We start from the raw sequence: 22,768 nt of genomic DNA, 5'->3' as shown, positions 1-22,768 counted from the left end.
AAATTGTATACATTGTGAGATGTGATTGTTCATATGACGGCTATCTTTTTGTAAATCTCAAGGCATGAACATATCGACCCAGAAGGCAGATGGCATTCGCAGTGCAGAGCGCCAGGTTGCCAGAAACAAATATTTGATGGACTAAAGAGTCAAGTTGGCCTAACGGCTAGGGCACTCAACCTCGGACCTGGGGAACTGGGTTTGAGTCTCGGTAATGACGCTGAACATCCTGTGATTCTGGGCAAATCACTTAATCTCCCCGTGCCTAACAAAAAAGGAATGTGTGTCCTCATGTAACGTAACTGGTGCTATGTAAAGCGCTCTGATACCCGATTGGATTCGGGTCAAGTTCGAGCTATTGTCACGATCCTTGCAAGAGTACAGAGACATGTGGGGAAGAAGGCGGGCACTCCCTGCTTTGGCCCGGTTGCGTGCATTGAAAAGAGCAGCAGGAACCTGACTACGAGTCCCAGAAGGCCATGGGATGCTGATCGTCGGGATGCTGGAAGATCCGCCTATCGCGAGACCACGACAACAAAGCCCCCCCCCCCCCCTTCCTTGGGGCGGGGCTTGACAAACTCACTGGCAATTCCAGGAAGCGGCGCTTAGCGGATGGTAATCCCCGCTGGAGGACGAGCGCTCGCTAACTCTTCAAAAAACCCTGTGTTCAGCTCAGCGAGGGTATTGAGCCCATGTAAATCAGCGGTATCCAGTGTGGTCCAACGTATTTCGGACCTTCGTCTGAGGTATTGACGCCCCTGTATCAGGTATTTTTTTTTTTTAATCTGTTTATTGAACTGTAACAACAGAGTCATGCGTTACAGATATAGGTATCGTACGTCAAATTAGTTGCCGTATTTTAGAGGCATCAGTACAGTACTTTCGCTATAGCGTACAAAATTACCAGCCATGCAGTGATATTCAAACCATACAATGTTCCTCGGGTGATGGGATATGTGGGGGTTCGCACAGTCCTCCCCGATACACATTCCATTTAGACCATATTGCAATCCATTTTTTGGGACATCCCCGGGCTACATAGACTGTTTTCTCTCTCACCATATACCAGTCCATGTCCTCTTTCCATTTCTTCAGTTTCGGTGGCGCGGCGGCTCCCCATGACTGCGCTATATTACGCTTAGCAATCATCTGCCCCAGTGTGGCCCATATCCTCCCCTTCACATTTAGATCCGTGGGCTCCCAGATGTTCAACAGGCATCTCTTGGCCTCGGGCATAAGAGGGAGTCCCCAAATCGTGCTCATACATTGCAACATTTTTTGCCAGTAGTCTTGAATCAACGGGCGCATGTATCAGGTATTTAGGTGCACATGGTGGGAGGCGCGGACGCGCTGCTCCTACGGACATAGCCGCGACAGTGAAAACAACTGTCCTGGGTGGCTTACTTGGTTTCTTTTAGCTGTGGTGTCCTACAGTGATTGCTGGGGTCGCGCTGCAGACGGATCAGGAACCCTGCTGTATTCAGAACAGCAGTCCGCACTTGGCTATGCATGAAACAGCACCGTGACATTTTGAGTTCTGGGGAAGACATCCTATTCCCCTGAGAGAAGAAACTCCTGTGGTAAATGCTGGACCCTGGGGATATGGGAGGCATAGCGAGTTTAGTTGTTCCGCCTCCCATGTTTGGATAACTGTCTCTCTGTTGTTTCACCCCCTTCTGCAGTGCGCCCACGAGGAGCTAGATCCCCAGTGCAGTTCCCTCCCGAGGATAGGAGACACAGCAGATCACGCACTATATCATTTGACTTCTTTATTTTCCCTTTTTTCCCCCGGGGTGCCCCCTCAACGCTGTGGTGTTTTGTTGTCCTTAGCGTGGGGTTGTACACGGGAGAAGCAGGGAACTCTCTACGTGCCATCGTTGCTGCTGGCAGACTTCCGAGGTTGGTGGCTTCCAAGTTCTTCGGCTACTGACAGTCTGACAGCTATATAAAATGCTGCAAAAAAAAAAAAGTTTATTCAATTCTCTTCCAGGAGGCACCATAGGGAAGGTATTCAGTTTCTGATTTATGGAAGACGTTCCAACCAGTAGACTATCCAGAGATGGGTGAATGACAAGAGACACAGCACCAAAAAATGTAGATCATTCAGAACAGGCCTATGATCTCTGGCAATATGTTGATGACTGCAGGGCAAGAAAAGTGTTTCTTCCATGTATCCATGACATGATCCAAGAGGGCTTCATTGACTGGAAACAAGGGCCCTGCAGTCATCAACATATTGCCAGGCATCATGGGAGGAATCTGGTTTGGAGCAGCCGAAGGCACCAGCCAGCAAGAACGTGCTCCCTTTTGGGGCTGGGGGTATCTGGGCAAGAGGGTGCCTAGCACGCCAGAAGGCGTCCACCTGCGCAGGGTTGGACAATGGAACCAGACACACCAGTCTCATCTTTTTTATCGTCTGGATCTTCTCCAATAATGAGAAAGAGCTCAGTGTCATCGAATGGAGTTGTGAAACCGCGTCAAGACTCCAAACAAAGAAAACCTTTCTGGACAAGGCTGGTGCCTGGAATGATAATTCATAAAGTCATGAACCTGGAGGAAAAATGCATCCATAAGAATTAGATATATGCTTACCGACAGCTTGTAGAGGAGTACGAAAAACCACGGTGGTTAGGAAGTATGTCAGATGCAGAGTGAGGTGAAGGATATGTTGCGATCATGGTTGAAATGAAGGTGGGAACAGAAACAAGAGGATGTGATGGTGAAAGAAAATGCAGAGTGAAAACAAGAAGCTCTAGTAATGTTCAAAAACAGCTTTCTGACAGTATATTCATCATTTACGTAGTGCACCTCAAGGAAACCTTGAACCGGTTTTAGAGTTTGTTTGTATTAGGATGAGTTCCTTTAATTACTGGGAAAAGGGAATAGATTGTGTTTCTTTAAATCCTAGCTTGTGTGGTGCTCTGGCATCAGAACATTAGTTAATCTCACCGGATATCGCTGCAATGTTAATGCTGGCATGCTCATTGAACATCAAACCTGGAATAAAAACGAATACACAATCCAAGGACAAAATATTGAATCCAAAATACTGAAAATTAAATATAGATTTTCTATACCTAGTTCCACAGATATGTACCTATATGATACATGTATCTTCAAGGTAAGTAGATGTGGAGTCAGGATTAGTACATATACATTTACCTTTTGATATTTTTGTCTTCGATATTTTGTCCACGAAAGTCCTGTGTCTTGATATTCTTAACATCGATATTCGGTAGTACAATCGCAAATGATGATTCGACTGGGTTCAGTTCAATTCAATTCAATTCAAAATGCTTTATTCGGTATGTACAAGTACAACCATATAGCAACATACATCAAAACAATAAAGAATCAAATTTATGAAAATAAAAATAAAAAAAAAACATTTAAAATCACATCACAATCCATGCCAAGATTGTTAGATCAATAAAGTATATCACATTGAATACAGAATTAAATGTAATCATTAAGTACATTTTAGTAATGGTTATTAGGGGGGGAGTTAATTCAATTTAGACATTTTAGCAGCAGTTTGTTTGTAATAAAAGTTTGTGCAAATGTCAGTACAAAAATAAATACACAACAAACAATGTAACTTAACAGTAAATCACCAATAGTCATAAATATAATAGCCAACGGGGTGAACGGGGATAACGGAAGGAGGGAATCATATAATAATTGATTTCCTGTGCCAGGTGCATTTTAAAATGTAGGTGGCCACGCGATAGCACACATTTGGGGAAGCCAAATCAAACAACAATTGTATTGCGGCTCTTGTATTATATGTCTTATATTCTAAAAATAATTGCTTCAAATAAAACTTTCTAAAACCAGAATAAAAATTACAGAAGAGTAAAAAGTGGCAGATGCTCTGTTTAGATTTCCCATCGCATGGGCACAGACATAACCCGGGTTTTTTTACGGTTGGGAAAGCCACCAAATGGTGGACTATTCCCAACCTCAGGCGTGCTAGAACGAAGCGATGAGAATTAATACTAACAAATATAAGATAAGGTGGGAATCTTGTACTAAGGTTATACTCCAAATATAATTTGAACGTACTTTGCATTGCATACTCCTTCGTTCTGGTCCCTTTTGTATGGTCCAAGTAAGTGGTTTTAAGGTTACGCTTTGTTAAAACCGATGTTGTTAAAATATCTTTAAAAATATCCTGGCCAAAGAGAATCTTATACCAGGAGTGAATATGTTCTAACCAGGGGATTTTCGAATGCCGATCTAATCGGATACAGTCCAAAATTACTTCCTGGGTAAACCTAGTTTCTTCTTTGGCCCATATGGACCGCCATAGGGACAAGGGACGCAATGCAATCAGATCTGTGACATAATTTATGCCTAGCTCTCTGTGGGTAATCTCGTTTGAGGCAGAAGCAGGAAGGCATAATAGTCGTTTCAAGTACTTGTTTTCCTCTTGCTGGATGGACAGCGCAATCTGGCGATTATATCCCCATATCCCTGCTCCATACAAAACAGAGGACATGCACCTTGAATTATAGATGGAAATCATCTCTCGAATTCTACGACCCCCCAATTTCGAGGCGAATCTGAAGATGCAATTTGTATTTCTGGTCATCTTCATACCAACACAGGATTGCTCGTTTACCCATCTCCCATCACCTGAAAAGGTGATACCTAAGTAGCAGAAATGTCGAACTGCCTCAAGTTTATCCCCATCTAAAAAGAATGACTTGTTTTTCTTTATTTTCTTACCACAGGTCATAGTCATAGTCTTACCCTTGTTAATTTTAAGCTTTCTGCCCTGAATAAAAATATGAAACTTCTCGATTAACTTTTGCAACCCATTCGCGGTCCTAGAAATCAGGACCGCGTCGTCCGCATATAATAGGACGGGTATTTGCTTACCATTGATGATGGGAGCATCGGCATAAAATTCTTGTAAAAATCGATCAACCTGATTTATAAAAAGGGAGAATAAAAGGGGAGCAAGCACACACCCTTGTCGGATCCCTCTACCAATTTTAAAAAGGGGGGTGCATTCACCATTTGTTCCGAATCTAACCTTACTTGAAAGATTACTATACATTCTAGCCAAGAGGTGGATGATTTCAGGTGGTGCGCCCATGTCAAGTAATACTGGCCAGAGCAGTGCGTGTTCCACTAAATCAAAAGCAGAACTTAGATCGGCGAAGCACATGAACAAATTCCCCTCCTTGGCTTTAGTGTACTTGCCGATGATAAGTTCAAGGTTCACGCACTGCTCCATAGTTCCTAGACCCCTTCGGAACCCAAACTGAATAGGCGAAAGAACATTATTGTCCTCGGCCCAGGTCTCTAGTCTCACCAGAAGTATACGACTCAAAATCTTTAACGACGAGTCTAAAAGTGAAATTGGGCGATAATTTCGTGCTTCAGCCCTAGAACCCTTTTTAAAAAGTGGTACTAAGATGGATTGACCCCATGAGGTTGGTAACTCGTCCTCGATTGCAGCATTAAAATAACGGGTTAAAATGGGGGCCCATAAAACAATCTCAGATTTGAAGAAGTCCACGGGGACCCCATCTGGACCCGGGGCTTTCCCCCCCTTACTCTTTTCAATTGCCACAATCACCTCGCTTAGTGTCACCGAGAACAATAATTTCTCCCATTTAAAACAGGTTGGAGTATCAGTTAAAACATTAGAATTAAAAACAGTAGTAAAATCAGAATTAAAAATCCCAGTGAAGTGAGCTATCCAGGCCTGACAACTGACATGCGAGGTTAGTTCGGGGACATTGTCGTTCTTCAGGAATGGACTATTTACAGTGTCCCAAAAAAGTTTATGATCTTTGGTATCTGCAGCCAGATCTAATTTTTCCCATGCCGCATCCTGCAATTCCTTCTTCCTAATGGAGAGTGCAGTTTTATAGTTAAGGCGCTCTTCCCTGATCTTACAAACGTCTCTTGGTGTGGCATCAAGTGAAATTTTTAACCTTTTTAATGACTGCGCACAATGGTCATCGAACCACACCGCCTTAACTTTCCTTAATTTCCGAGGTTTGTGTGTCAGGGATTTCTCAATGGTTTTTGTAATAGTTAGGAATTTGGATAGCAGAATTCGTGGGCATGGGTCCAGCAACAAGCAATACTCAACCTCACCACAACAGTTTGTGATCACATTGGCAACAAGTTTAGTAGGGTCAACTTTTATCCATTTCACTCTCATCCCATTCGGTCTTACTGCAACAATGTCCTGAATTGGTTGACCAAAGGTATTCCTTTTGATTCCCCAACCCAATAGTTCAACGGTTACACTGTTGTGATCACTGACCTTTTGTTCAATCACCCAAACATTGATATAAGCTACAGAGCAAGATATCATAATATGATCAATAAATGATTGACTGTTCCTCCCGTGAAATGTCGGACATCTAACGTTGTTTTTGTTCTTATCACACTCTAGGAGGTCCAGATCATATTTGGCCAATAGGTTGTTCAGAGCACTACCATAGTTGTTATGCGGGAAATGATTATATACACATGTTGTTTCCCTTCCCGAGTACTCCTCCCTATGGCCACAAGCCCCCTTGAGTGCATAGGTACATGATTTAATGTTAAAATCTCCCACCCATATGATGGCTGCAGGTTTGGGTGTACTCAATAAAAAGGCATCAATGGCCTGCTCTATGTCAGAAATAAACTTTCCCTGTTTGTGCCCGGCTATGTTGTTATAAAAGTTCACTATTATTAAGTCTCTGCAACCGCTATGAACCATACGCAGAACCGAGGCATGTTCACCTAGAACTACATGATCACTAGCACAGAACTCAGTTCAGTTACTACTCTGGTCCCATGGAGTAAACCCCTGTAACTCGGTTACTCATGAATCCAAGCCTCAAACTTCTTCAGAGGACCAAATGAAAGGGCTTACTGTGCCAGGCTGCTGTTGCTGAGGAGTCTCAATAGGGGAGAGCCCTGGGGTCATAAGGAGGTGTTGGAATGTGGGAACAGATCCCCACTCAATGAACGAAACATGTTACCTTCACGGGGTTTGGGGTACGGGCAATATGGAATTCATTCTTTCAGTATTGGGGCAGCTTCAGAAACAGCAGCACAGCCTAAGGAAACTACTGCGAAGCCTGGGACGGCGGCGATCGAGCAGTTAGAAGAGATGCACAGTCACAGACAGAGGGAGAAGCCAGGAAGCATGAACGTAGCCCAAATGTGAGACACAACGCAGTCAAGTGCTTGTACTGGCTCCTAGGCTGGGTGCACACTAAGACTGAAACTGAAAATTGAGCGAGGCCTGCCTATGGTGGGCATAAGTACTTGGCTGGATGGATTATGGAGATCCTGATATACATATGCAATTTACAAGTGGAGTTAAGGATGCCAAGACCTCTACCTTTGTTCGGATATAAGTTTAAATCTGGGTTAGGGACACAAATGTGCAGGAATGGTTGAATAAGCATTCTGAGGATGACACTACACCATTGTTAGCGCACTACTGGAGGGGTCGTCAGTACTTATTAGAAAGGGTAGCTAGCGCAGACTCTGCAAGGTCACAACAGGGAGCCCCAGAGAAACAATGACCGGCCCAACGAGCCCCAGAGGAACAATGACCGGCCAAACGAGCCCCAGAGGAATAGTGACCGCCCCAACAAGCCCCAGAGAAACAATGACCGGCCCAACGAGCCCCAGAGGGACAATGACCGGCCAAATGAGCCCCAGAGGAATAGTGACCGGCCCAACAAACCCCAAAGGAACAATGACTGACCCAACGAGCCCCAGAAGAACAATAACTGGCCCAACGAGCCCAATAGGAACAATGACCGGCCCAAAGAGCCCCGGGGGAACAAAGACTGGCCCAACAAGCCCCAAAGGAACAATGACCGGCCCAACGAGCCCCATAGGAACAATGACTAGCCCAAGGAGCCACAGAGGAACAATGATTGACCCAACGATCCTTGTCCTCCAATGTTTTTGTGTGAGAGGCAATTTCACCCATGCCAGTTGCATCACCAGCACTGGACAGTGAACTGACTCAATAAAATCCAGACAACACTGACATTTTTCACCTCCAGAAGCAGTTTATTGTCGACGGCGAAAATTTGTTTTTGGTCACAGGGACTGTTGCATTTAGCTTTAAGATGTGTGATGTGCACATGCGAGAAATAGAAGCCTTTGGGGGTTTACTGTAAACTGTGCTTGGGGTGCGGTCCCTTGCGGCAGGGAATCCTACATAGGAGGTGGAGACCAACCAATTAACCTAGTAGTGGTCTTTGCAGAGTGGTTGTGGTCTGTTTGTCAACTGGAAACACCAAAGATTATCTCAAAGGCGGTAATGTAAGATTCACCCGTAGCTAACATTTTGGCAATCTCTGCACGAGATTGGAGGCACTGTTATGTCTGCTGGGCCCAACCTCTTAACTTAGCCCCACTATGTGAAGCAAGCCACACACCTCCCAGGGACATACGCTTAGTAAATAACTTGGCTTATGCATTTCAAGCTACGAACCAGACAGAAACGCTAACTTCTGTAGTTCTGTAGTAGGAATTCAGCCGGCTGGAGTTCGCACAGTTTATATTTTACTTACGCTCGCTGGATTCCGCTGATCAATGCATGCTGTGAATGTATGATGCTCGGTTCCAAGTTCTCTGATGTTGGTGAGCCAAGAAACATCAGTTTTTCATCTCACTGCATACGGATAGCTTTTTGTGACGACGTGTAGCATGCAATACCCAATAATATCTGATACTAATTGAATAAAAAAATTCCACTCCCAATCCACACGTACAAACAAAATTGCAGTATAAATATGTGCTCTGCGCGTGCAATGGAGAGACCACAACCCGTTTCTGGAAGCTTCCATAACACAACATTATGAGTAGGAGGTTTGCTCAACTCAGAAAACCTTCTGCTACCCTCTGAGAAGCACCACAGATCACTTCGACAAGCGAGGACGTACAAACGTTCGCCCGTAAACATTTTTTACAGGCTGTGGAGGAAGCACGCAGGAGGTTGAGGAGTTAGTTGATGGGTTGCGAGTGTTCATTGTATATTATTCGATATACATAGTACAAAATTTGGAGAAAAACAGAGGTTAGTACATGTTGGATGGTCGGGGTAGTAATTCAGAGCAGTCTTGGAGGAGGCTGGAATTTTTTTCCAAGGGTCTTTGCTTTTTCAGGTGCTTTGTTGGACATGTTAAGAAAACCAAACGTGTTTATTTTCACCCGCTGTCTACTCGGGCTCTTAAGAGGGGCTGAGTAGCAGCATAATTACAGCAATGAAAATGAGGATATCTGACAGAGCGTAAGAGCCGAGAAAAACACCTGCGATCATTGTTTTACAAAGCCGACTTCAGCCCCAGCATCAGGAATTACCAAACAACCTCAACGGTGAAATCCGAGTAAAATGAGAGGGACGATACTTCCATTAGCTTGACACTGCTGCCACCTAGCGGGAATGAAAACAAGCATTGACCAGAAGGTCATTGTGATGAAATCTGAGTAAAATGAGAGGGACGATACTTCCATTAGCTTAACACTGCTGCCACTTAGCGGGAACGAAAACAAGCATTGGCCACGAAGGTCATCGCGATCTCGATCGCTGTGAAAACGAAAGTGATCGCGATGATGCGCTAGTGCTGCTGGCTGGCCTAGAGCATGACGGCGACGTAAAGCCATATGGCTGCTTTGCGCGCATGCACGCCTCGTGCACTGTAGCTCTATGCCAGCGGTAGCACTTTGAAAAGTCCCTTACAAAATGTCTCTCTGAGCCAGCGCATGCGCTGGGCTCAGCGAGACCTAAAAAAAGGACGGATCTCTCGGGCCCATATTGAACCTCAGACTGCTAAATCTCTACATTCAGTCGGATCACTTCCACATGGTCACTTTCCAACATGTGCTCCCATTACTTCAACAAGGCGATTTTCTCTCCACTCTCAATTTAAAGGAAGCCTACTTTCATTTTCCCATTCACCCTGCTCACAGGAAATATATCAGGTTCGTGGTGGATGGTCAACACTACCAATTCAAGGTCCTCCCATTTGGGTTGACTGCAGCACCCAGAGACTTCACCAAGTGCCTTGCAGTAGCTGCGGCCCACTTAAAAAGACAGCACATTCATGTCTTCCCTTATCTAGACGACTGGCTCATAAAAGCCAAGTTACACAGCAGCTGTGTGAAACACACACACAAAACAATCCAACTGCTTCATGACTTGGGATTTATGGTAAACCTCACCAAATCCCATCTCCAATCATCCAGCATACAACAGTATCTAGGGGCTACAATAGACACTTCAAAAGCTCCAGCATACCCCAACCCAGTCAGGATAAGCACCACACAAGCTCTAATAGCAAAATGTCAACCTCAACACTCACTACCAGAGCAAGTGTTCATGCAGCTAATCGCGATGATTGCCTCTTGCATTCTCATTGTCCTGTATGCACAACTCCAAATGTGTCCCTTACAGGAGTGTTTGGCACGTCAGTGAACCAGGCTCAAGGTCAGCTAACAGATCTGGTGTTGGTAGACGACCGCACCCATCGCTCTCTGCGGTGGTGGAACACACAAAACCTTTCCAAAGGGCGGCCTTTCCTCAACCCAGTTCCACAGTTAGTGCTAACAGCAGACGCATCGTTCACTGGCTGGGGAGCTCATCTTCAAACCCATACCATTCAGGGCTCATGGACCCCTCAACAAAAACACTTCCACATAAATTACCTGGAATAGTTGGTGATATTCCTAGCATTGAAATGTTTTCAACTCCACCTCGCAAACAAAGCTGTCCTAGTCCGTACAGACAACATGACAGCAATGTAGTGCATACAAAAACAGGGGGACACACACACTCTGCAGCTTTCACACCCAGCTCAAATCATATGAAGATGGGCCATTCCTCAAAACATATATCTCCTTGCAGAATACCTCCCAGGAGTATACAATCAAATTGAGGATCTACTTAGTCACCAAACACAGCAAATCCATGAATGGGAACTTCATCCTCAAGTTCTGCTTCTATTCTTTCAAATGTGGGGCCACCCAGAAATAGACCTGTTCGCCACACACCAAAACGCAAAATGCCCAAGCTTCGCATGCAGGTATCTACACCCATTGTCCAAAGGCAATGCGCTATGAATGAACTGGTCAGGCAAATTTGCTTACGCTTTTCCGCCTCTCCCGCTAGTGGTTCAGAAACTCAAACAGCATTCCCTCACAATGATCCTGATTGCTCTAACATGGGCCCGACAACCATGGTTCACAGCCCTCTTAGAACTATCAGTAGTTCCTCATCAAAAGCTACGCCACTTGTAGGAGAGTAGGATCTGCTTCTTATAGTTACCCACACTTTTTGCTGATGTTTCACTGTTTTCGACTTAGTCTGTCTGGATCCTGCTATCCAGGTCCCCAGCCTAGCTGCTTTCTCTCTAAATTGATTGCATGTACTTTAGGTACACCACAGATTGGATTCTGGGGTACTCTTATAAGTTCCTAGTATATGGTATACTATATACCCAGGGCATAGGTACCCCAGAGGCCTCTCAGGGGCTGCAACATGTATTATGCCACCCCTGGGAGACCATTTAAAATGACACCACAGGTCTGCTACAGCAGCCTGTGTAAGGTGGTGCATGCACCCTTTACTTAGATATAGGTTCACTATATCTATCCTTATCACTGCACATATAAACCTATCAGTCACCCCTATGGCAGGCCTTATCAATCCTGAAGGCAGGGTGTTGGGGTTTATGTGACATTCAAAAAGTGTTTGACAGGGTAGACTGGATAATTGTGTTCATTGTACTGATGCGATTTGGCTTGGGCAGTGGATTCCTTTGTTGGATCCCTGCCCTATAGTACAATCCTCGAATAAGAGTCAAAGTCAATAGACAGCCCTCTTGTCTATATACACATAGACAGATGCACTCGCTAGGGGTGTCCTCTTTCCCTGTTTCTTTTCCTGAAACCCCTCTAGTAGAAAATTAGATAACATCTTTGAGTCAGAACATGTTCAAGCTGTCCGCCTTGGTGGACGATATACTTCCTACCCTTACTGAACTTGGGCAATCACACTAGGAACACATACTACTACTTGATGGATTACAGGATCTATAAGACTAAACCAGAGGGCCTGGTGCTAGTGGGAGGGGGGAACCCGTGCTGTGTCTCTGAAACACAAAACACCACTCTTCAGGTCTCTGGCCAGTACTAAATTCCTCATCATCCAGTTGAGGCCGACTCCCTGGCTTGCTTCAGAACAAATTTCTTGTGAAGGAAACTAGGGGTATCATGGCAGCCAGGAAAAATCATGCTCTCACTTGGGTTGTAAGAATAGCTGCACTGTCAAGTGGCATATGTCTTCCAGATCCTGCCACTTCCCCATGGAAGGAAGTGTATAACACAATTGCAAACAGCCTTTGTGGCCTACATCTCAGATGGTGGGAGACCAAGACTTCTCAGCAAAGACCAGCATGCGACAGCCAAGAGACGATGGTTGGAGGTACCTGATTAGCTACGCTACTGCCTACAGTTACAATACATGATTGAATGGCTGAAAGGATAAAACGATAAACAGTGGTTCTTTATAGACCAGTACCTGCTTGCTAGACCACTGGGTGAGGTTCCTTGGCTTCCTGCGAGCTTGCAAGGTAAACTCTATGACCCTCTAGTAACTAGGGCTATCCTAGGGACTCCACCGCACCAAGAAGGTCTTTACTACATTCCCATCACCCTACACCAATAATTGGCAGCTCTGACATTTTGCTGGAGATGGAGACTTGTGAGTTCCAGATTTGAAGGTGGAAGGGATGCTTTGATCACCAGAATGTCTACTCTGAATGCACCTTCTAATCATTAGAGGAAATTGAGCAAGAGTATGAGATTCCAAGATGAAACTATTCTACTACCTACAAATTAGGCATTGGGTAGCCCTCAGTGGAGTTAAGGAATGGGCCACTAGAGAGCAGATATTGTCAAAAAATTCCTCCAACACTAAACATCCAGTCTGTGAAATATATGCACTCCTCAGCTACCCAAGAAATGCACACAAGCTTCCCAATCTGAAAGAAACACGTTAGTTAGATTCTTCACCTTAGAATATCCCCAGGCGTGAGACTGGATCCGGAAGATTTTTGTAGCAATACCCCTTGCGCGTCGCTAGGCGTCGTCTGCGGCTCCGCGTCCGTCGTTGGCGTCGTGCGCCGGAATGACGTCGTCGGAGTACTTAGACGCCGCCCTCGCGCGCTGACTTCAGTTCTTCTTTTTTCCGCGCCAGTAAGCGCCGATCCGGGGGAGCTACCCCTTTAGTCAATTTTTGACTAACTTTTTTGACTCTTTTTGGTCCTTTTCTCGACTCTGGTGCCGGTAGGATGCCTGGTTTCAAGGCCTGCGACGACTGTCACCGACTGATGTCGGTGACCGATCATCACCGCCGGTGCCTGTACTGCTTGGGCCTCGACCACGACGCGTAGTCGTGCTCCGATTGTATGGCCCTGACCTCGAAAGCTAGGCGGGAGCGGTCCCGCAAGCTTCTTGAGCTTCGCCACTCGGCTCCGCGCCAATCTCAATCCCGGTCCAGGAGGAGGTCCAAGGATCAGTCGCGGAGCCGCCCTCGACATCGTCACTCTTCTGGCTCGAAGTCTTCGGGTAAGTCGAAGCACTCCAAGAAGTCCAAGAGGCGACACCGCTCTTCGGACTCCCCTCGCCGGTCGCGCGACTCGGCCGATGGTCAGGGCGGTTCCACCCCCGCGGCTCCGCTGGAGCCGCAGGCGCCACGCACGTCCCCATACCCGCCGGTCCCTGCGACTGACGCGACGCCGGCGGAGGTCAGTGCCTTCCTCTCGGCCATGAGGAGCCTGGCCCCGCCGTCGACGCCCGCTGGCGCGCCTTCGGGCCCCGTGGACTCGACTGGGCGACCTTGCGTGCCGGCAGCTCCGGCCCCGGCGCCGTTGGAGGCTCCGGCCCCGACGCCGCAGATCCCCGAGGGGCCCCTGCCTGGGGCCCCGTCGACGCCGGTCGACCTCGTCACGCCTCCTCCGCCGGCGTCGACACCGGTGCCACCTCCGACACCGACTCCGGTCGACGTCGATCCCCGGTTCAGCCCCTGTCCGGTCCCGACGCCGATGCGGCGCCGCCCGACACCGCTAGAGACACATTATGTCTATCGACTGGCTCCGATCATTCCTCCTGTTTACCAGGAATCGGATGATGGGGGTGACTGGGAGGGGTCCGAGGACCCTTTGGCCCTTCAGGGCCAACTTGCACAGGACTGGGCAGATGAACTGGGGGAGGCCAGTGGTTTGGATACCTCACCGGACACTGGATTCATCTCTCCTCCGATTGTGGCTTCGGAGGAGGGTGCAGCGTTTTCTGTGGTGCTGCGCAAGGCGGCCGCGGCCCTTGGGCTTGAGCTGCCTGCCTTGGCTGTGAGGACTAACATCCTCACTGAGGTGCTTCAGTCTGCCGCATGCTCCACTGAGCCTCTGCTGCAATTCAATGAGGCCCTCATTGACGTTCTGCAGGGCACCTGGTCCAAGCCCTCCACAGTCCCTCCTGTGGATAGGAACGGTGCAGGCGCCACCGCCCTGCTCCGGGCGACCCCAGTTTTCTGTCCCAAGACCCCACCCCCGAGAGTCTGGTTATCCAGGCCTCTACCTCCCAATCCTCCTTCCCGTCCGCTCCACCGGACCGGGATTCCAAGAGACTGGAACAGTTCGGTAAAAAGCTGTTCTCCTCACTCAGTTTGGGCCTGCGGTCTTTGAACACCGCCTGTCTCTTGCACCGTTATTCCCTCTCTCTGTGGGATACGGTGGAGGAAGTGCTGCCCCTATGCCCGGAGGAGGCCCGGGCACGGCTTTCCTCGGCCCTGGCCGATTGGAGAGATGCAGCGCGACATGCCATCCGATGTGGACTCGACACTACGGACTCGCTGGGTAGGGCGATTTCTACCACAGTGGCGCTTCGACGTCACGCCTGGCTGCGGTCCACGTCCTTTTCAGGGGATGTCCAGAGCACTCTCATGGACATGCCTTTTGATGGCGCTCGCCTTTTTGGTGAGAAAGCGGACAGTGCGCTGGCTCGTTTCAAGGACCCCTGGGCTACGGCCAAGTCCTTGGGCCTCTCGGCCCGCGGCCACAAACTTCCGCTTTTCGCTCCTTTCGTGGCCAAGGAAGGGACACCTCCTCACGTCCGCCTAGCCTCCGGCCGCAGAACCAGCCTGCACACGGTCGCGGACGTGGCTTCCGCCGAGGCGGTACTGGAGGACAACGCGGTCAGTCCACATCCACCCCGGCAGCATCCGCCTCAAAGCCTTCCTAGTCTGAGCTTTCAGGCCCATTCCTCGCCAGTGGGGGGCCGGGTTCGCCATCACCTGCTCCACTGGCATACCATCACTTCGGACAGGTGGGTGCTGCAAATCGTCCGAAGGGGCTACTCCCTCCCCTTCGAGACGACCCCTCCAGCCATGCCACCGCAGCACCACCATATCTCGGAGGATCATTTGAATCTTCTGCGAGAGGAAGTTTCGGTCCTCTTGGCCAAAGAGGCCGTCGAGCGCGTTCCGAGCCAAGAAGTAGGTCGTGGTTGTTATTCCCACTACTTTCTGGTTCCCAAGAAGGGCAAAGGGCGCCTGCGCCCTATCTTGGACCTCCGGAACGTCAATCCTTTCCTCCGGAAGGAACGGTTCAAAACGTTGACTTTGGCTCAGGTTCTAGCTGCCCTCGACCCTGGAGACTGGATGGTAGCGTTGGACTTGCAGGACGCCTATTTCCACATCCCCGTCCTGCCGGCCCACCGGCGTTACCTGCGGTTCACGGTGGGTCAGGAGCACTTTCAGTTCACCGTGCTCCCCTTCGGCCTTACCAGTGCCCCTCGGGTGTTCACGAAAGTGATGGCGGTGGTCGCAGCTCATCTGCGCAGATTAGGGGTTCCAGTCTTCCCCTATCTCGACGACTGGTTGTTGAAGGCGGGCTCGCCCCAGGCAGTCGTTTCCCACCTCCAGACTATGGCGGATCTCCTGCATTTGCTGGGGTTTTCCATCAACGTGCCGAAGTCACACCTGAGCCCCTCTCAGAAGCTCCTTTTCATCGGAGCGGTTCTCGATTCGGCGCGGTTCCGGGTTTATCCACCGGAACAGCGGGTCCGGGATATTCAGGCCCTGAATCTCATCTTTCGGCCTCTATCCTGGGTTTCGGTCAGGCTAGTGTTGCGGCTTCTGGGGCTGATGGCCTCCTGCATCCTACTAGTGCATCACGCCAGGCGGCGCATGCGGGCTCTGCAGTGGGACCTGAAGTTTCAGTGGGCCCAGCATGACAGCAACCTGTCCGACCATGTCTTGATCTCGGAGGGCACTGCACAGCAGTTGCAGTGGTGGCTCACGGACCGCGATTGGGTCACGGGCAAGAGCCTCTCCCTACCCCTACCGGAGCATGTCGTTGTGACGGATGCGTCCCTCCTGGGATGGGGTGGCCATATGGGAGAGGCGGAGATCAGAGGCCTCTGGTCTCCGGCGGAGTCTCGCCTCCACATCAACTTGTTGGAGCTGAGAGCGATCCGGCTTGCACTGAAAGCCTTTCTTCCCTCTGTCCGGGGAAGTGTCGTGCAGGTGTTCACGGACAACACCACCGCCATGTGGTATTGCAACAAACAGGGCGGGGTGGGGTCGTGGACCCTCTGTCAGGAGGCTCTGCGCCTCTGGACATGGCTGGAACACCAGGGCGTCACCCTGGTGGTTCAACATCTGGCGGGCTCTCTGAACGCCAGAGCAGACGAACTCAGCCGCCGGTGCATGATGGATCACGAATGGTGTCTGAACTCCGAGGTGGCGCAAGGTCTCTTTCAGCAGTGGGGAGAGCCTTGGTTAGATCTATTCGCCACCGACGAGAACGCGCAATGTCAGCAGTTCTGCGCGTTGGAATTTCCAAGGCGGCACTCGCTCGGCGACGCTTTTCGTCGCGACTGGAGTTGCGGTCTGTTGTACGCCTTTCCGCCTATACCACTTCTGCCCAGAGTGCTGAAGAAGATCAGGCGGGCCCAAGTCATCTTGGTGGCTCCGGATTGGGCACGAAGGTACTGGTATCCCGAGCTACTCAGTATGTTGACCGATCCTCCGATACGTCTGCCCCTTCGGGAGGATCTTCTGTCGCAGCAGCAGGGGACGGTCCTCCACCCGAACCTGTCCAGCCTCCACCTCCATGCGTGGAGATTGAGCGGCGGCAGTTGATGCCATTTGACTTGCCTCCTGAAGTCTGTGATATCATTCTGGCAGCCAGGCGTCCCTCCACAAAGACGGTATACGCCTGCCGGTGGAACAAATTTGTGGCATGGTGCACAGCAAAGGTTGTGGATCCCCTTTCCGCCCCTCTTTCTGAGGTTCTCCTCTTTCTTCTTTCTTTGGCCCGGCAGGGCTCTGCCCTGGGCACCTTGAAAGGTTATCTTGCTGCCATCTCTGCCTTCTTACGGCTTCCTGATCAGCCCTCTCTTTTCAAGTCCCCTGTAGTGTCACGTTTTCTTAAAGGCGTTACTCACACGTTCCCTCCTGTCCCTTTCGTAATGCCTCAGTGGGACTTGAATCTTGTCTTAACATTTCTGATGTGCGCTCCCTTTGAGCCTCTTCACAATTGTCCTCTTTGTCTTCTGACTCTTAAGACTGCTTTCCTGGTAGCCATCACCTCGGCTAGACGGGTGAGTGAGCTCCAGGCTCTATCGTCCAAGCCTCCTTTTCTATCTGTTCATCCGGTCAAGGTTGTCCTTCGGCCTCGTCCTTCCTTTCTACCAAAAGTGGTGACCCCCTTTCATCTTGGGCAATCTGTCACCTTGCCCACCTTCTTTCCGCATCCTTCCAAAGAGGAAGAGCGGCTCCACCGTCTGGACCCAAAACGTGCGCTCTCCTTTTATTTGGACCGCACAAAGCAGTTCCGGGTGGACGACCAGCTTTTCGTTGGCTACGTGGGTGCTAAGAAGGGTAAAGCTGTGCACAAACGGACCATCTCCCGGTGGGTCCTTTTGTGTATAAAAACCTGTTATTCTTTGGCGAAAAGGTCCCTCCTGTTGGGCTGCGCGCCCATTCTACTCGGGCCACAGCGGCTACTACTGCTTTGGGACGGGGAGTCCCTTTGCAGGACATCTGTCAGGCGGCGACGTGGGCTTCGCTGCACACGTTTGCCAGGCACTATTGCCTAGACAGCCAAGTCCGGAGGGATGGCTTCTTTGGCCGTTCTGTCCTCCAGGACTTTCTGGTGTGATATTGGTTCGCAGACCCACCACTGGGGTTGGTATTGCTTGGGTATCTATTCTAAGGTGAGGAATCTAACTAACGTGTTTCTTTCAGATGAACAAGTTACTTACCCATCCTCCCCGTTCTGCGAACTGATATCTAGGGTTAAGGCTATTCTTTTCAGGGCCCTAGATTTTCTGGCACCAGTGTCGGTCTCTTGCATGGCTCTGCGTTCCTGGCGCGGAAAGCTATGTACAAGAAGTGACGTCAGCGCGCGATGGCGGCGTCTAAGTACTCCGACGACGTCATTCCGGCGCACGACGCCAACGACGGACGCGGAGCCGCAGACGACGCCTAGCGACGCGCATGGGGTATTGCTACAAAAATCTTCCGGATCCAGTCTGACGCCTGGGGATATTCTAAGGTGAGGAATCTAACTAATGTTTCTTCGTTACCGAAGGTAAGTAACTTGTTCTTCAGGTACAATGGGAAAAGGACCTCAGCATCTCCCTTGTCGCAGAGCATGGGAACAAAATATTTATATGAACAATAACTTCACCTACCATATATGGGGAAAAGCGACCTTTTGCATTTGGCATCGTACACCTGCCATACTCCAACTGTTTATCAACACCTGCTGTGGCTGTGGTGAAGTGGGTTCCCGTTTACATATCCTGTGGACCTGCCCATAGTAGGGAGATTTTTTGGATAAGTTAATTCTAGCCATTTCGCATATCCACGGCCAGACCATATACACACTACCTGAGTTTGCCCTTCTGGGTAGTCCTGCGGAAGGAATATAACCTTTACCTTCCTTGGCAGCCAAGTAAATATCCCACCTCCTGTGTGTAGCCACACACACAATCTTATCACTTTGGGGTCAGACCACCACTCCACCTTATGAACTTTAGCAACACAAGCTATGGGTCCTACTGTGACGTAAGAAAAATAGGCATGATCTCACAGTCCAGTTAATAGATTACGGAAACCAATTTTGTTATTCCTGAACAAAGACTACAGACACCTTTCCAATCCACAATCTCTAAGAGGCTTAGATCTTGTTGACTACACCGTTTTGCGGCATTCACATGCCCGGGTGATTGAGATGTGACAATATGTCTAGCTTTGTAAGTGAGTGGCTAGGAGGTTGGGAAGGCTATGGGGAGTTATCCTTTTTGGTATCTTTGTGCAGCTTGGTTGGCGTGCAGGTTTCATTGGGTATGACCATCTAAATGATGTTGTTTACACATACTTATTCAACAATAAAATATTTTGAAACTAAATGGCTTGTTGTGATGCATTTTATTAAAGGGTTGGTGCACATGTTCCCGCCCAACCGTTTGTAATGCCACGTTGGATCTTAATTTGGCACTGACATTCCTCATGTACCCTCCCTTCGAGCCCATGCACAGCTGCACATTGTGCCTTTTGATTTTCAATTGTGTTTTCTCAATGTGATCACTTCAGCTCTTCATATGAGTTTATCCCTATCAGTACAGCCACCCTATACCACTCTTTTCTCAGACAAGGTAGTGTTGAGGACAAAGGCCACCTTTTTGCCAAAAGATATGACTCTCTTTAATCCTGTCACCCTCCCAACTTCCTTTGTTCCACCTCATCCCTCGAAAGACGAGAGTCTCCATCGGTTGGACCCCAAAAGAGTGTTAAACGTTTACATTGACCGCAAAAAAGACCATCAGATGGACAATTTTTTTTTTATGTGGGATTCTCTGGGGTGAAGACGGGTAAGGCAGTGCGAAAAGGATATTGTAAAGATGTGTTGTCCTGCCCATTAAGATGTGCTATGCACTGGCAAGCAGCTGCTTCGAAAAGGCTCCAAGTCTTATTCTGCCAGGGCAAAGGCAGCTATGACTTCAGTGGCATGCAGAGTGCCAGTTATTGACATCTGTCAGGCCACAATGTGAACATCAGTGCATATTTTCACAGAGCACTACTGCCTTGACTGCCAGGTCCAACGGGAAAGGCATTTCACTTGTTCGTTCCTTCAAGATGTTTTGATCTGAGCCCACTCCACAGACCCTCCACCTTGGGAGGAACAACTTTTGTATATATTTTAAAGGGGAGGAATCTGCTGTTAGAAGTAGCCACAAGAAAAACAAGTTACTTACCTTAGGCAACTCTTTGTCTGGTGTATACTAGAACATATCCGTGGTTCATGGAGATTGAAACTTACAGAAAATTATGGGGTGGGCAGCACCTTTTGGCGATTTGCATTTTCACATCTGAGTCTAATGTTGCAGTGGAACCACACGATTCCTTAAAGGTGGTTGAGAAAACGTCTTTCTGGTTTGTACTTAAGGCTACATCGGAGGTAATTAAAGAGTAGAAACAGTGTGGAGAAGTGTGGCTCAATGATTAGAGCGGCAGACCCTGATGCAGAGGTCTAGCCCGGGACCAGGGTGCTATTCCCCGCCTCAGCAGGTCTTGGGCTCAAAAATTCCACGGACATGATAATTCTCGCCTCGGTGCCTATTCCAATCATGGAGTCCCACTCTGCAACTCTGGGCAATAGCTTGCTTAATCTCCACAACGGCCCCCACAACGCTAAGGATGCCTGGCCTCCACCTTGGGGGTGCCCAGGAGTGGACGCCTCACAGGGAAAGCTAGGATGGGTTCCACAGCGGTATTCGTACAAGCGCCTTGAGACCCTTGCAGGTGAGTAGTGCGCTATACAAGTATCAATTTACAATTTACAATTCTATGGAAAAACATTACTGAAGCTATTCAACGTTTTCTTCTGTTTGCTTGAAATAAAAAAGTTTTATTTTTGTCTCTCTTTATTACTTTGTAATTGTTTTACTCTTGCAAAAAAAACAAAGGCTTCTTACTGTAATCAACCAGAACAATGTTGGCTGCTGCTAATCTTGTAATGTTTTCGCTCTTCAGACGTCAGAACTGGGTGTTACTGAACATGTGGAAGGTGATCCATGTAAGTTCGCACTGTGGGTAGGGCGAACTCCAACATCTGATAATAAAATTGTCCTTAAGGTAAATACTTTCAAATGTTTTATTTCAATATATATACAGTACACGCCAGAAGTGTATATTTCAATGATGCAGCACCATCATTGTATTGTATTTGGTAGCTTATTAAATTGTTCAAAAGAGACAACAAAATCCTCTTTAAGTTGCCTTCTGTTTGTAATCTTGTAGTATGAAAAGCCTCCGAACAAATAACTTGCATTTATGAACGGTACATGATTTGTATTGTTGTGGTAATGTGTTTAAATTATACATTCAAATTTTACAGTTCAGATTTTTGCAGATGTGAAGAGAGATGTGTTTGAAGCCATCTTATTTTTTTAATTGACTAATTTCTGAGTGTAAGATTAAGGTCAAAAATTGTAAAAGGGCTCTCAATGAATATGAACTTCATTTCAGTTTTTGAATTGAGAAAGACAGTTGAAAACGGGAGTTACTTACATGTTTTAACCTGTCATGTTACACTGCATCAAAATTCCATGTAATCTTTTTTTTTAAAACATGAAATTAAAATAACTGATAACATGACATGAAATTCCCAGAACAGAGGCCATAGCCTCACATTAATCCAGCATGTGTGCAGAGACATAGGCCTGTCCCTTGAAATGAGTGATATTCTGGATCTCTCCTTTGACCTAGGGTCACACCAAGTATTACATCATTGAGCAGACAGTGAACTGCTGTCCCTGTCCTAGTCTAGAACAGTGGTTCCCAAACTCTTGACTCCTGAGGACCCCCACTGAATCACTTCTGGAGTCCGGGGACCACCAAGCAATTTTTACAATTTAAATTTTAAAAAATTAAAACAATAATTCGCAGAAAATACACAAACAAGTACACACCAAACAAATACTTGCATTACTAAAGCTTTTATTATTTTATCTTGGAAAATATGCAAAAATTAAAACATTTACACGCATTGATTGCATAATGTGCCATGAAGAAGCCATTTTAAAATCAATGCAATAATTTGGAGTGGACTACACTTGCAGCCACACTTTTCATGAAACCAACCCTGACGGCGGGAATAAACCATAATGTCACTGCTACTAGCACACAAGCTGATCACTCGTCACACACGAGAAGAATTATAGAAAGGCTGCTGCTAAATCATAGCTGCCAAGGTTTCAGATTGCGGTGTGTGATATTGTCATAAATACAGTGTAATTATGAGTGACATTTCAGTGACTATGAGTGACACTTGCTCACAAGCAAAATAAAGCAATGAAGATGAGGGAAACAAATACCAGAAAATACACCAATTTGAGCAACAAGACAGGCTAAGTTAACTGCTTCAAAGCATAAGAAACATCATTTATCAGACCACATTAATTCCCAACTTTTTTTCTGTCACGTTTTACTTTTCCAGCCAGAATAGCGTTTTAACCAAATGCATATTCCATTTTCGTGCTAGCAGCTAGTCATTTCACTTGTAACACTAAAACACTGAGCTGCCCTGCGCCTGCAGATTTACTGTGTTTGAAATATTCAGATCATGATAATATCACTCTTAACATTCTACAAAAGGAGTGCGCGCATATGCCAACATTAAAGTAAACAGATGAGAGCAGCAGCACAATAGCAGTC

General features: G+C 47.7%; 1 protein-coding gene across 2 annotated transcripts in view; it reads left to right on the top strand.

Annotated features, from left to right (window-relative positions):
* TRIO (trio Rho guanine nucleotide exchange factor) overlaps positions 1 to 22,768 on the top strand; it is a 4,621,980-nt gene that overhangs the window by 2,592,420 nt on the left and 2,006,792 nt on the right. For both annotated transcript variants that reach the window (XM_085606120.1, XM_085606121.1), the window contains exon 31: positions 21,086 to 21,187. In XM_085606120.1, coding sequence (XP_085462246.1) covers positions 21,086 to 21,187 — 102 coding nt within the window. The remainder of the gene's footprint in view (positions 1 to 21,085; positions 21,188 to 22,768) is intronic.

Source organism: Triturus cristatus, chromosome 5_1, assembly GCF_964204655.1.
Source record: "Triturus cristatus chromosome 5_1, aTriCri1.1, whole genome shotgun sequence".
Taxonomy (NCBI): domain Eukaryota; kingdom Metazoa; phylum Chordata; class Amphibia; order Caudata; family Salamandridae; genus Triturus; species Triturus cristatus.
The sequence above is the reverse complement of the archived record's forward strand: the minus strand, read 5'-3'. Positions and strand labels throughout refer to the sequence as shown.